At 43.9% G+C, this 14,860-nt stretch overlaps 3 protein-coding genes across 4 annotated transcripts; 1 reads left to right on the forward strand and 2 right to left on the reverse strand.

The window, feature by feature from the left end:
* Positions 1-338: 338 nt before the first annotated feature.
* Positions 339-4,983, forward strand: LOC118428282 (monocarboxylate transporter 13-like). The gene is made up of 5 exons (XM_035838301.1): positions 339-486; positions 2,308-2,524; positions 3,024-3,167; positions 3,413-4,222; positions 4,676-4,983. Exons 2-5 carry the CDS (start codon positions 2,317-2,319, stop codon positions 4,954-4,956), a joined length of 1,443 nt encoding a protein of 480 aa, XP_035694194.1. The 5' UTR covers positions 339-486; positions 2,308-2,316; the 3' UTR covers positions 4,957-4,983.
* An 899-nt stretch (positions 4,984-5,882) lies between these two features.
* Positions 5,883-9,143, reverse strand: LOC118428281 (monocarboxylate transporter 13-like). Its single transcript, XM_035838300.1, has 4 exons — positions 8,539-9,143; positions 8,017-8,160; positions 6,528-7,340; positions 5,883-6,177 (listed from the first exon to the last, which is right to left on the reverse strand). The coding sequence occupies exons 1-4, from the start codon at positions 8,807-8,809 to the stop codon at positions 5,903-5,905; spliced, it is 1,503 nt and encodes a 500-aa protein (XP_035694193.1). The 5' UTR covers positions 8,810-9,143; the 3' UTR covers positions 5,883-5,902.
* Positions 9,144-10,800: 1,657 nt separating this feature from the next.
* LOC118426819 (monocarboxylate transporter 13-like) lies at positions 10,801-14,743 on the reverse strand. 2 transcript variants are annotated; one of them, XM_035836351.1, is made up of 6 exons: positions 14,054-14,743; positions 13,289-13,520; positions 12,858-13,001; positions 11,868-12,668; positions 11,342-11,560; positions 10,801-11,293 (listed from the first exon to the last, which is right to left on the reverse strand). In XM_035836351.1, exons 2-6 carry the CDS (start codon positions 13,494-13,496, stop codon positions 11,232-11,234), a joined length of 1,434 nt encoding a protein of 477 aa, XP_035692244.1. In that variant the 5' UTR covers positions 13,497-13,520; positions 14,054-14,743; the 3' UTR covers positions 10,801-11,231. The 2 variants fall into 2 exon arrangements, with proteins under 2 accessions (XP_035692244.1, XP_035692243.1); XM_035836350.1 differs by having other exon boundaries at positions 10,801-11,560.
* Positions 14,744-14,860: the final 117 nt, after the last annotated feature.

Here is a 14,860-nt window from a genome sequence, read left to right on the forward strand (position 1 = left end):
GAGCTAAATTCTTGATTTGTAAAGGGAGCTTAGCGGAGTTGGGTTTGTGAACTGGTGGCCTGGGTTCAGCGTACGTTCGAATTCAGGGAGCCAGTAGACTGTTTATACTCGCCTCTTATGTTTCAGCTGAACTCAGCGAAACCGGATAGGGCAATGTTGATCAGTACTCAGGTCATACTGAAGGCTCATGCTTCTTGTTTGTACAATTGTCTAAAAAACAGGTTTCTAAAGTCGCGGGTAGTATCAGTACTAGTACAATACGCCAGGTGCACTCAGTCGTATAGGCTTGCCACCTGCATTAATTCTCCTGTACAGAGGGTGACCTCTGACCGACAACCTGGACCGGTTTGCGTGATGGCTCAGGCTCAGGGGGTCCAGTAGACATGTTTTTCGGGATGCACACGCACGGATGAGAGGTCGCCAAAAGTTCATCGTCTTTACGGACTGTTCAGGTGGGGGCAAAGACGACTGTTGGAGAGGGTGAACGTGAGCATATTTTCTGGTCTTTGTCTGCTGTACAGTTGCAGAATTACTGAGTAATCATTTACCGTGCCGTAGTCACTACTAGGTACACCTACGTGTTGTTTGGCGGGTTCGCTTAAAAGGCTGGGCTGTCTACCAGGCCAGGCTACCTGGCCTGTCTACCTGGCCTGGCTATCACGTCAGGCTACTCAGATCCCCCCATTAATAGCCCCATCATATGGCACTCAGCCAAAATAGCTGATTGACAGGCATAGTAATTGCTGATCTCCAACCCTGCTAGTGCCAGTGACCCAAGGTTGCCCTGTCCACCACTGGCCGGGCCCTTCGGGAATGTGTCTGGGAGTGGGAGGCCTTACTTGCAGCATGTCAGGAACACAAGTACCAGCACTGTGTTTGTGTATGTTTGTGGGTGTGTAAGTGTGTAAGTGTGTGTGTGTGTAGTGTGTGTGTGTGTAAGAATGGGCTTGCCAACAACAGAAATTTGTTTCTTTATTGAATATCTATCTTCTAGAACAGAAACTATCTCAGCTTGTGCAACAAGAAGGGAGAGCATAAATCACTTGCTCACTGTAAAGCTAAACTTGTACTGACCAAGGGGGGTATAATTACATGTACCTCCTTGTAGTCACATAGCATTTTTGAGGCTGTGGATTGTTATCCACTGTACAATTTTTGTGTCCAGGACAGAGCCCAATCCTCTCCTTCCACTGCCAATAATCTCTCCAACCCCCTTGTACAAGTTGGAGTGGGGAAAGTACTGTTAACAGCACAGATTTTGTGACATGTCAAAGGATTTGAACCCAGGACCTCTGGTTTCTAGGTCTAACACCCTAAAGCATTTACCGAACACAGTACTGGTACAGTACTTGAATGTGTTCCTGGCAGCTGCAAGGAAGGCCTCCCAGACACATTCCCGAAGGGTCCAGCCAGTGGACAGGCCAACCCCAGGGCACTAACAGGGTTGACGATTAGCAATTACTATGCCTGTCAATCAGCTATTTGGGCTGAGTGCCACATGATGGGGCTATGAATGGGGGGATCTGAGTAGCCTGACGTGATAGCCAGGCCAGGTAGACAGGCCAGGTAGCCTGGCCTGGTAGACAGCCCAGCCTTTTAAGCGAACCCGTTGTTTGGCACACTTTTTATATTGTGTCTACGTGCGTGCCACGGCGTTCCAGTGTAGATTTAGTCTTGCCAAAGACATTTTTCACGCGTGTGTCAAAGTTCACCAAATGTTGTCCGTCGTCTGATCTGTATAATTTGTCTGTTCGCCCCGGTTGCACCCTTGGGATTACCATTTAATCTGATATATCAATAAGACCCTTTAGTCCCACCGAAAAGAGTTACAGTAACACTTGGGGTGTATGGCAACGTATACAGTGCATTATGTGCATTGAAAATGCACGTGTGTGTCGTGCACACAAAGAGAGTACGCTTCATCGTCACCATCTAGTGTTGGAACTTGAGAATGCATAACGAGCATGCCAATCTATAGTGTTTGCAGAAGAACGCTGTGCTTTCGTTGCATCAATGGCCCAACAGTGTTTATCACACAGTTTATAAAGTTATGCAAAAGTTAGGCAGGTACAGAAGTATTTAAGCAAGTACAGAAGCTACAAAAGTCAAGCCGTCTTACGGAATACAAAAAAAAAAAAGAAAATGTACTGCTCAAATTCCAGTTGGTGCATGAACTGTCAAATTTAACGGCAATGTGTAACGTGCATCCAAGACCAGTTTAAGCTCGGGCCGTGGTTTGGAACAAAGTGTCTATGTTGATATTGCTCCACCCTTAATCTGTACTCACCTGATTGTTTTTCAACATAGGAAGAAAGTATGGCAAAGGTGCAATTCTCTGAAAAGCCGCCAGATGGAGGATGGGGTTGGATGGTCGTGGTCGGCACCTTCTTCATCCATGTTGTGGTGGTCGGTTCGGCCAAGTCTTTCGGAGTGTTCTACGCAGAGTTCCGGGAGATTTTCCAAGAGAGTGCCGGGATAACGTCATTCATCGGCTCTATCCTGGGGGCTGTTCTGTTGATGTGCTGTGAGTATACAACTCTATCGTAACTAGGGCCTTGTTGATTTGATTTGATTTGATTTGATCATATGGATGACTTCTTCTGGGAACCCCCAAAAATTCATTCCTGTGAATTTTCGAATAAGATTGGCCGAGAAAAGTTGACTTTATTACGAAATCTTACTTGTTAGGAAGGTTGAACAAATGACTGAACACACAGAATATGCTATAACGTATTATGTATTTTTGATATTTACTCTGGGCAAGAGATAGTGTTACCATTGATAACTCCATGATTCTGTCTTGTTAATGTTCCTATAAATTGATGTTGATTACTGCCATCATTATAAAAGATGACGATGACCAAAGATGACATCAATGGTGATGTTCACATCTGTCTGTAGTATTGTCACCTTAAGAGGTAAGTAAACTAAACTTTATAAGAAGTTGACAATAAAAATGCTCCTAGTGATGCTTCAAGCTGCAATTAATCATCAACAATCAACGATGATGCATCACCTTCCAGCTCCCATCGCTGGTGCCCTGAGCAACCTGACCAGCTGCCGTACTGTGATCATCGCAGGGGGCGTCATTTCCGCTGTCGGGCTCGGCGCCAGCTTCTTCGCACAGACGATGATACACCTGTTCTTCAGTGTAGGAATTCTGACAGGTCGGTTTTTGTCTCCTTCTTTCTACTTCAGACTTTTTACAAGCTTAGCCCTGGCTTAAAAAATGACATTATGCGTAGCAAATGGCGGCAATATTCATATATGTGGATATTCTGTCTGATGCCGGAGGGAGAGACTGACAATGTTTTTATTCAGCACGTTTCGTAGAATAACAGCGTCCACCATAGCTTATCAAATGCCATACCTGACTCAGTAATGATTTGTTTAATCGTTGTTATTTCTTCAGGGTTCGGTCTATGCCTGGTGTACTCTCCAAGCCTGGCTATGATTGGACGCTACTTCGACAAGCGGCACGCTACAGCCAATGGGATCGCAGTTTGTGGATCTGGAGTCGGCATCTTCGCTCTCCCTCCGCTCTTCCAGTTCCTCATTGATGAGTTTGGGTGGAGAGGAGCTCTGCTAATCGTCGGTGGTTTATTGTTGAATAGCTGTGTTTGTGGTGCCCTGATGAAACCCATACACCTGGAGGAAGATCGTAGCCAAGAACAAGTCGACAGCGGATCACAGGGTAATACCAATCTAAAAATGACTACAACCCTCGTTTCTATTGGTCAGAAGGTCATAGAAACCTTTGACTTCACGTTATTGAAGCAGCGTCCCTTCCTTGTTTACAGCGTGTCGTCATTTGGTACCTCGCTGGGCAACTCCATGATTTTTGTGCACCTTGTAGCGCATGCTCAAGATATCGGAGTAGAGAAAACACAGGCAGCGTTTCTACTGTCTATCATGGGGATATCAGAGGCCGTTTCCAGACTAATAAACGGTTGGCTGTCGGACAGAAGAAAGATCAGCAAGGTTTACTATTACATGATAGGCATTGCAGGACTGGGCATATCCAACATCGCCATACCGTTCGGGAGAACGTACACGGGGCTCGTGGTGTGCATGGTGGTGTACGGACTGTTCTCGGGTATCTTCTACCCACTCATCGCCGTTCTGGTGCGGAAATACAGCGGAGTGTCCCGCATATCCGGCGGGCTTGGGTGGGCCTTTGTCTTCCAGGGCGCCGCCTTCCTGCTGGGACCACCCGTTGCAGGTAAGCAGTTAACCAATTGCAAGTAGAAATTCTTTAAATTGAAAGTTCATCTTGGTTGTTGGTAGAAGTTGTTCCGGATAAAGCTGAACGGTGATTTCCGATACAAGAAATTGGACCATGTGGGGTGTCCTGTCTACATAACCTGACATCGACCAAGGTCGATTAGTCGAAAATTTGGATAATACCAATTTATTTCTAGTGTTGGAAATTACAGTTCAACTTTATTCAGAAGTAGAAAGTTTTGTTACTTAGCTTGTATTAGTCTTGCCATTTGAAGACTCGTTTCATAAGCTGTACCCTATATCATTGATTGAAGCACAACAATCTTTATCTATGCCATACCATATCCATGTGTGGATATTAAATGCTATGTGTTCTACCCTGATGTACGTATATAGCCTTACCTGATGGTTTTTGAGTACCTAAAATGTACCCATGTCTCCCACTGCCCAGGCTGGCTGTATGATGCAACTGGTAACTACGACATGTCTTTCTTCGCGGCTGCCATCTTTATTTTCGTGTCAGTGCTCGTGCTTCTCCTCAACCCGTGTTCAACAACCAGCAGGACACTCGGCCCTGGTACCGGTGGACTCCCGGACCGGCCAGACGGGATAGTGGTTCTTAGTCATGTGAAGCGGGATGTCAGTAGTGAGGACGGAATAGTGGTTCTTAGTCATGTGAAGCGAGATGTCAGTAGTGAGGACGGACAAAGTAACCCTGGTTTTTGCGGGTGACCAGTAGAACCTTCTCTGTGTGTATGAAACACGATAACAAATGTGCAACATATGATCCAGCCGTTAGAATAGGATACAGTTTCTTGTACGGGTCGACTTAATACAAAGTATCCTTCATTAAAAGAGCACTTGGATTATGATACAAAGAGTTGTTCAGAGGGCACCAGAAAGACGAATGGCCGTGGCAAGAAAATAAAAAAGCGAAAGGTATCTATATCTTACATCCCCAGGTACATACTAAGCAGGAAACCGAACAATTAAAGCACGTGCTAAACGATACATTTGGCAGGTGCTCGGATAAATAAGAATGCCATGATCAGTAGGCTTTTAATTTTTTTTCAGAAATCCTTTAATCCTTTATTCAGAACAAGACAAAAAATACATTTCTCAGATGCTAAGGAACTCAAGACTAGTATTTTTAATATCTACAAACATTGTACGATAAAGAAAAGAGTTATGATTTAGAGTAACCACTTTGTGTTAAGATGGTTTGTGTCACAACAATGGATGGTATAATGACTAAAGGTGTCAGCATCTGTTATCATGGTAGACAGACTGTACGATGTCTGGTGACATTGAGTGATGATGGTTTGTGACTTACAGTGCAGTGAACAATGTAGGTCATATGTGAAAGATGAAAATCTGGGCCATGGCAATGTGCCAAGAATTTTTCCCTTTGACAAGTAGTTTATATCAGCTGCGTGAGTTTGATAGCAGATCTATATGCAAGGACTTTGGACATTACAAGAGGCTGTCTTTAATGTATGATGGATTATAAAGACGTTACCAGTGGACATACTCGTACTTGGAGAAAATATGAATATAAAAATACATGCTTCACCACTGTATATTTCAACTCTTTATGTTTGTGAAAATGATATTCATAAATGTGATCTATTCCATCTTTTACAATGTATAACGAGGCCTGTTTACAGGTCAATGGACTTTACCTTTGACTTGTGCATGCGCAATTGGATTCGTGAGCGGTCTTATTTTGCTCTTCTGTAGTGACAGTAACGTCAGGTAGTTGCCTGACTTGAAGTCCCACCACCCCGTCACACTCGTCATGTGGGACGTCAGGGGCAGGCTTGCCGGACTCCAGCGCCCAGCTCTTCCCTTTCTTCGGGACGAGGAGGAGGAGAACGACCACGGAGACGAAGATGAAGGTCGCAGCTGCATAGAAGGACATGTCGTAGTTTCCAGTGGCGTCATACAGCCAGCCTATAGGAACATATGGTGCAAAAGATGTGCTTTCATATCTTTAAGTCATTAAAACATTGTCAGGTAGATTAAAAATGAAGTAAAAAAACTACATTTTTCATGAAACAATCGAATCCAGTGAAAATGAGGACTGTAGTCAACCATGTACTAGTGACTACCTGGTTGTAAGGACCACCTGGCCACTATTGTCATTTTTTGGTGGGCTCTTAAATTATTTTTCCAATTGATTTAACTTCACTTAGCCATTGGAAGTCTTTGATTTGCCACTGTATACAAGTTTGACTACTTCAAAATGATTTTTGTTGACTACCAATTTAGTCAAAATGTTAATTCAATCCATAGCTTTATACCTGCTATGGGTTGTCCAAGAAGATATGCGGCACCCTGGAAGACGAACGCCCACCCCAGTCCGCCGGAAATCCTGGAAACGCCGCTATATTTCCGTACAAGGACCGCGATCAGCGGGTAGAAGATGCCAGAAGAAATCCCATAGAACACCATGCACGCCACGAGGGCCGCGTATGTCTGCGAGTGTGGTATGGCGATATTGCATATTCCCAACCCGACACAACCCACCATGTAAAAGTACAGTTTTCTGACGGGTAGCCTGTCTGACAGCCAACCGTTTATTGGTCTTGCGACGGCTTCGACGATACCCAGAATGGACGGGAGGAATGCGGCTTGCGTTTTCTCTACTCCCAAAGCTTGAGCGTGCGCTACAAGGTGTACGAAAATCATAGCATTTCCTAACGTTAATCCGAACAAGGACAGACTGTAGACAAGAAAAGATCGGCTTTTCAATAAAGTCACGTCAAACGTTTCCAAAACGTTTTGACAGAATGGAATAATGGTTTTGCACGTTTTCGATGAAACGGTGACCTCCTCGTTTTCATTTTCAGCTTCTACGGCTTCACCTGCGCCTTTAAAATGTGTTGGTCTAAGCAAGGCGCCACAGACGCAGCCGTTTAGGGTAATGGCAGCGAAAATCAGGAGGGCGCCATTCCAGCTGTACTCGTCAATAAGGAACTGGAAGAGCGGCGAGAGGACGAACATGCTGACTCCGGTCCCGCTGATCGCTATCCCATTGGCTGTGGCGTGCCGCTTGTCGAAGTATTTTCCGACCATCGCCAGACTTGGTGAGTACATCAAAGAATTTCCAAATCCTGCAAGGAATAATGATTATAAAAAATGACATATAGATACAAACACGTTTCAGGGCAGACATTTGTTCTCGGTTTGGAACTGTACAACATATACATTGCTCTATTTAAATCGTAGCGTATGAAATACTGAACATACTCTTTAGAAACCTCCAAGCAAATTTAACTTGTAACGCTTAACGGAAGTACGGCCTATTTATCTCATTATTTTAGTTAAAAAAAGTTTATCTGTCGAAAACCGTGTTAACTACTTTTACAGGTGATAATGGTTGTCACAATGGTATAATATTATTTCACCAGTTCATTTACCAGATTTATTCCTCTTACTAGTGAATTAATGTGATAGAGGGGTGCTATCACATTTTTTCACTAGTAGCCTCTATCACATTAATTCACTAGTAAAATAGACTGTAGATGAAATAAACATTGTAAAACAAGTTATCCCAACTTTTCCAACTATCACGTTTTCTGTCCTAAAATACTATTCAGAATTAAATAAATGTGATAAATAGTAAAGTCTTTAACGAAAAGGGGCATGCAGACTCTCATACAGCTTTGGCCCAGCTCCAGCGATACCATGATTCAAAGTGAAGAGGCTTTTTCGTATATACAATGAGGGATGCGCTTTCCACTCCCTTGATGATCGTCCAAAGTATCCAGACAAGGCGTACATACAGACCTGTTATCAGTCCAACGGTGATGATCAGGTGTACGATGTTTCGTGCGAAGTAGCTGACGCCGAGTCCCACGGCAGAAATGACGCCCCCTGCGATGACGACGGTACGGCAGCTGGTCAGGTTGCTTAGGGCACTGGCGATAGGGGCTGCAAAGCGTCAGGAATAAAATTAAAACAATTAAAATTTGATCACAACTTGCAAATTTAAGGTCGTAATGCATGTTAGCTTCGTCCAATACAAAGACATTGTTTGATTTTTTGATTGATTGATTGGTTGGTTGATTGATTGATTGATTGATTGATAAGTTGATGCATGTACTTAAATCATTTTTGTCTATTGGATACTCATCTTAGAGATAATATCATCGTGTGATCCTCAACGAAATTCTGACTGAACAAAAACTGCTGTCAAGCTCAAAATACGGTCTTGTTGCATCTCACAGAGATATCCATTTATGTTGGTATACAGTATACAGTACAGACCTTTTCCCTTCAGAGATACTTCGAAGTACATGTTATACTCACAGCACATCAGTATGGTAGCTATGAAGACAGAACTGATGAAGGACGTGTTTCCCGCGCTTTCGTGGAAAACCTCTCGGAACTCCACGTAGAACACCCCGAGGGACCTGTACGATCCTATAGCCATGACGTGTACGAGGAACGTACCAAACACCACCATCCATCCCCAACCGCCATCTGGCGGTTTCCCCGCAGACTGCATCCGTCTGTCTTTCCAAAATTCTGCAGAACGAAAGCAAAATATGCGAAGACAATCGAATTTGAAAGGGTTCATTTTCGTCGACGCTTTTAGGGTGCGAGGATGGTAGTACAGTGCTGTGTGTGAATAGCCAGAATGTTTAGAATTAAATTGTTAAAACAAGTTACTAATTTGAGGGCAGTGCCACATTGTCCACGTCTGTCCCAAAGCAAATTTAAAAAGAAAATGGCAAGAATCCCATAGTTGTATGGTCTTTGCAATGTCCGTTCATGCGAAGTTTTTTTAAAAGAAAGCCCCCGAGGATACCTCCCTAGAACGTGGGACAGTCGCATTACAGAGGTCACTAGATACATATGACGTGTGTACATCCATCAAACGACACAAATGCCAGGCGTCCGTGATGCACGTCCATGAAGATAGGACATCCTTCTAGAACATTATGCATTCCAATACCACTGATGAATGATTTATCCGTCTCTTGACACCAGAAGTGCTGTTACGAAAACGCCGAGTCACAATCATACCTGAAGTTGTACGTTGCTGTCTGAGGTTGCCTGTTCTGAGACCACCGTGTTCTGAGATGTTGCCGTAAGCAACTGCACTAGACTAGTTAGTCTATGTCGTATGACGTTTATTTGACCGTGAAAACACTGACTTAACCGAGTCATATCTTTACAATATTAACAGGCCTATGGTTTATCACGATACCTTAAACCTTGGGACTGACACTGGGTCTAGGTCTAGATCTTACAGCCGTGACATTCATAGTTGCATTGGACTCAATAGACCTACCTTAAATATAGACACCACGACTGCTCGGGGTACGATTTCTAGCTGTTCCACTGCTTGTTGTTGTTGGTGCACGCGCCAATGTCTCACCTGCTGTACGCTTTGTGTTTAATCAGGCGGAATCAGGGACAAAGGCCATGTGATTCCATTGTACCTGTTTTTATTCCGCTTGGCTAGGGATGGGATAGCCTCTACCAGGCTCCACAGGTCGCTGGAAAAATAGTAGAAATTGGCCAAATAAGACAGAAAACACGCAAAAGGAGTTAGATAGCCGAGGAATACAGTTTGCTGGCGGCCAACACTCCTAGGCCAATTAACTCCTACTAGGCTTTTGCCCCTAAATTGGCCAAAGTCCTCTATTACTATTCGGCCAGGCGGGAGTCTGGTAGAGACTAGGGATGGGAGATCACTTGCGTGTTTTACGTCTTGCCAAACTTCCCTTGTACCACACGAGCAAAGTAGAAAGACTACTGAACATATTCTGATGACGATGGTATGCAAGGACAAAGAATCCACGTGTCTTCTCTCCACTTTGCTGGCAATGATTAAAGTTGCAAAATGGTGAATTGACCGGAAGTACCCCCGATGATAGCTGGTGACAGTGTAGTCGACAAATCCACACTGTGGCTGTTGTTCAACATCACAGGAGACCTTGCGAAGTTTACAAATTTTTTTACCAATTTGCTGTTTACTACCCAACAGCATCTGGCCGAGAGACTCATTTTACCTTTAATGCCAAACTAAAACTTGTGCTAACCAAGGAATGACATGACCTTGTCAGATCATACCAGGTGGAGAAAATATCTTTTTTAATATCTTTAAACGCGTCTTATCACTATGACTAATAAATACAGTCTATACTGCCTTTAGAAATGTTGGGTATCTGTTGCATAAACACTTAAAACAACGTTCTTGGAAAATTGATAATTACACAAAGATCTGAAACGCTTTATCCCGAGTGTGAAACTTGGAGTATCTGACTATGACATGTACATCTGTTTGTGTTTGTTGACCTTTCGCAGCGGCCTTCGTAACAATTGGATTCTACAATACCTGTCAAGTGTGACCTCCCGCATGATTTGTATGAAGTGTTTACGGTTGACACATTTTGTGCTTGCAGCTGAAAAGATACACTGTGAAGCAGTGCCATTAGGAGGCTTCACAGTTCACACAAATACACATACGAAAGCACACACACAAACACAAACAAACAAACGAACACACACACACACACACACACACACACACACACACACAAACGGCTGCGGAAACGTAACCTTGGTAAAGGCTAAGATGTATTCGAGTGTCAAAAGATCAATGTCCGCCTATAAAATGCCTAATTACAAAAAGGACGAATTGACGTTGTAACGTCTATAGCTATCACAATTTAAGAGGCACCTGTGAAGAGTTCCCCTTCTTTCGCTTGCTGTTACTACGTTCAATCTATCGTTATATGCAACATCAAATAATGCACAGTTTCATACACAGGTACAACATTTCACCCGCATATACGACTGGAACACCTATATATTTTACAAAGTTTTTAGGGTATCGAATTATGAGGCAGATGCACAAGCATACGCCATTTACCCCTTGATGCAAAATTGTGTTGAATGCTTCGTTATTCCTTACTTTAACGGTTTTATCATATGATGCACATTTGATGGCATTTGATCGTGTTTCATACACTCAGAGAAGGTTCTACTAGTCACCCGCGAAAACCAGGGTTACTTTGGCCGTCTTCACTACTGACATCCCGCTTCACATGACCTAGTACCACTATTCCGTCCTCACTACTGACATCCCGCTTCACGTGACTAAGAACCACTATTCCGTCCTCACTACTGACATCCCGCTTCACATGACTAACAACCACTATCCCGTCTGGCCGGTCCGGGAGTCCACCGGTACCAGGGCCGAGTGTCCTGCTGGTTGTTGAACACGGGTTGAGGAGAAGCACGAGCACTGACACGAAAGTAAAGATGGCGGCGGAGAAGAAAGACATGTCGTAGTTTCCGGTTGCATCATACAGCCAACCTGGGCGGTGGGAGACATGAACACATTTAAGGTACTCAAATACCAGGAGGTGTGCCTGTACTGTGTACATTTTGTCAATGTAGATCTAGTAGTGAAGACCATGATATGATATGATACTCGTACATTATGTAACGTTATATAAACTTAACGCAACAATTATACAATTATACAGCGTATGGAAATGCAACCATTCTAATACTACTCTAATCTACTTACCAGAAACCTAACAGCTAAGTAAGGAGAAGATAATAATAACTGACTTGAGCTACTATTTTTGACAGAACTTACCACTTGATTAACTGCTTACCTGAAACGGGTGGTCCAAGTAGGAAAGCGGCGCCTTGGAAGACGAAGGCCCACCCAAGCCCGCTGGAAATCCGGGAAGCTCCGCTATATCTACACACCAACACAGCTACTAACGGGAAGACAATACCTGAGAAAAGTCCGTACAAAACCATGCACACTACAAGACCCGTGTAGTTACTTGCGAACGGTATGGCGAGGGTAGCTATAGCCATTCCGGTAACGCCAATCATGTAATAGTAAACCTTGCTGATCTTTCCTCGGTCTGACAGCCAACCGTTTAACGGTCTAGAGAAGATCTCTGAGACTCCCTTGATAGATAACAAGAAGGCAGCGGAGGTCTTCTCCACTCCTAGATTTTGAGCGTGGGCCACAAGGTGTACAATCAAAATGGAGTTGCCGAAAACCATTCCAAACATCGATACACTGAAAACAAGAAAAGGACGATGCATTAGTAATGAAACATGAAACGTTTCATTGACCTTACGATGGAACGGAACATGGACTATTGGCAGTTCTTGGTCTCCACTACTTTGTGCTTTTCTGTCGACTGTTCGATCTTCTGCGAGGTGTATTGGTCTCATCAGAGCACCACAAACACAACCATTCAACATTAGACCCGCGACAATTAGTAGAGCTCCTCTCCACCCAAACTCATCAATGAGGAACTGGAAGAGTGGAGGGAGGGCGAAGTTACCGACCCCAAGTCCGCTAACTGCGATCCCACTGGCTGTGGCGTGTCGTCTGTCGAAGTAGCGACCAATCATAGCCAGGCTTGGGGCGTACATCAGAGATAAACCCAACCCTGGAAACATAGTAATAAGCAAATATATCATATATCATACAGGAACATCGAAATCGTAATGAACAGTATTCCACTAGTCCTGGGACAAATTAGAAAACATTTGTATCCTTGCTAATCAGATTACAGTCTCGAACTGTTTTCCTACTTGGCACATTCCGCAAGTATACAAATACGGAGGCAAAAACCGACCAGTGAGAATCCCCACGCTGAAGAACAGGTGTACCATCGTCTGTGCGAAGTAGCTGACGACAAGTCCGGCGGCGGAAATGACGCCCCCTGCGATGATCGCAGTACGGCAGCTGGTCAGGTTGCTCAGGGCACCGGCGAAGGGAGCTAAAAGTTAATGCATCATTGTTTATACGCTGTTTGACCCTTGCCTTTTCCCTCATGACCTCAATAAAAAGCGGCCTTCAGGCCGATTTGAGGTTTCATGAATAAACAAGGTTAAAAAAAAAAACGGATCTCTTCAGTGTCACTGACGAAAGATAGTGGATGTTATCCGAAACGTCTGACCATTTTGAAAAACATATGCAATTGCTTGAGTAACTATTTTTTGACGTATCTTTTTACCTGGATGTCTAACATTCATCGACGATCGGTATGACCTTCTTAATACTCACAGCACATCAACATAGTGGCCACTAGGATAGAGCTGATGAAGGACGTAATTCCCGCACTCTCTTGGAATACATCCCGGAACTCTGCGTAGAACACTCCGAACGACATGGCGGACGAGATTATCCCGGCATGGACGAAAAAAACGCCTGTCACAACCACCCACCCCCAGCCGCCGTCTGGTGGGTTTACACCCGAGCGCACCTTCGGCATTCAGTCTGTTTTGGACGTCCCAAGCTGTATCAAAGAAACTCCCTTTTCAAATTATTTTTCCAGTGACCTGTAGAGCCTGGTAGGAGCTACAGACCCCAAACGGACTTGCATATCTATACGCACGTTATGAACCCGGCGTAAGGCAAGAAATCCTTATGAACCGTAGGCCTTAGCAGAAGTGTAATGCATGACGAACAACTTTCGGCAAAATGCCAATGAACAAACAAACTGAACGTGACATGACTTCAGCGTTTGCTTCAACATATTTGTATCCTGACAAGTTGAGATAATGTTTTAACGGTAGTACGAAAAACGTTTACGTACATACGTTTTTTGTATATGAACTGTGGTTTTCTACTCTGGTCCAAACTCAACTACGACGTACTTCAGCCAACTATGGCGTAGTCCATACAACGGACTCCAATACGACTTGAATTTCCCAAGTACGTCTACGTCGTAGTTGCCTGAAGTACGGTCTGACTCAACTACGTCGTAATAGCGACAGAAGGCAGCTTCATTCCTTCACCTAGAATCTGTACAGTAGATATATTTCTTACCTGCGAGGCAAAGTTCGTGACAACGTTAACGATCTTCAAACTGTCTGGGTCACACTCTGTAAATGGTGTCTAACCGGTTAACTTAACCAAGTGTCATTTGGCAAATGTCCCAGTCTGGCCGGCTAACTCCCCTAGCGTACTATAGAATCTATTTGTCCAATTTCTACAATTAGACCACCGATCCGCGGAGCCTGGTAGAGGCTAGGCAAAGCCTAATGCGGTCATGGCCTTTTGATGTATCCCAGCATCTGCCGAAAGTCCCATATATGGCGTCACGCCATTTTATTGTTTAGTTACTTTACTGCCTTTATGGTCCCGGGTGTGTGTGTAAGCTTTCCTTGCACTTTTGCCTTTTTTGTCAGTCATTCTTCATCCTAGTGTTCTTTGAAGAACTCTTGAAGTCGTGTGACAATGTGTAGTTTAGATGTAAAAGGTACTTCTTTTGTAGTTTCCTATGTATGTATGTATGTATATATATATATATTTATAGCGTACTGTTGTACTTCATGGCGTTTCCAAATGCTACAATCAGTACAATGTAAAGCCTTCTCCAACTACTACAATTATTCCAACTTGCCATGTACTAATAGCTGGTCTTATGACATACACACGAAGATGATGCGCGATACATAAAACGTAATTCTTTTTCAAGGCTAGAATTCATGACTGCGCTGATGTCATCATGACTGCGCTGATGTCATCATGACTGCGCTGATGTCATCATGACTGCGCTGATGTCATCCATAAAATTTACTTGCTGTGGCCATAATAGTGCTTTCCATGCAGTTGACTTACTGACATGTTCCC

Source organism: Branchiostoma floridae, chromosome 12 (genome assembly GCF_000003815.2).
Source record: "Branchiostoma floridae strain S238N-H82 chromosome 12, Bfl_VNyyK, whole genome shotgun sequence".
In the NCBI taxonomy this organism is placed as follows: Eukaryota; Metazoa; Chordata; class Leptocardii; order Amphioxiformes; family Branchiostomatidae; genus Branchiostoma; species Branchiostoma floridae.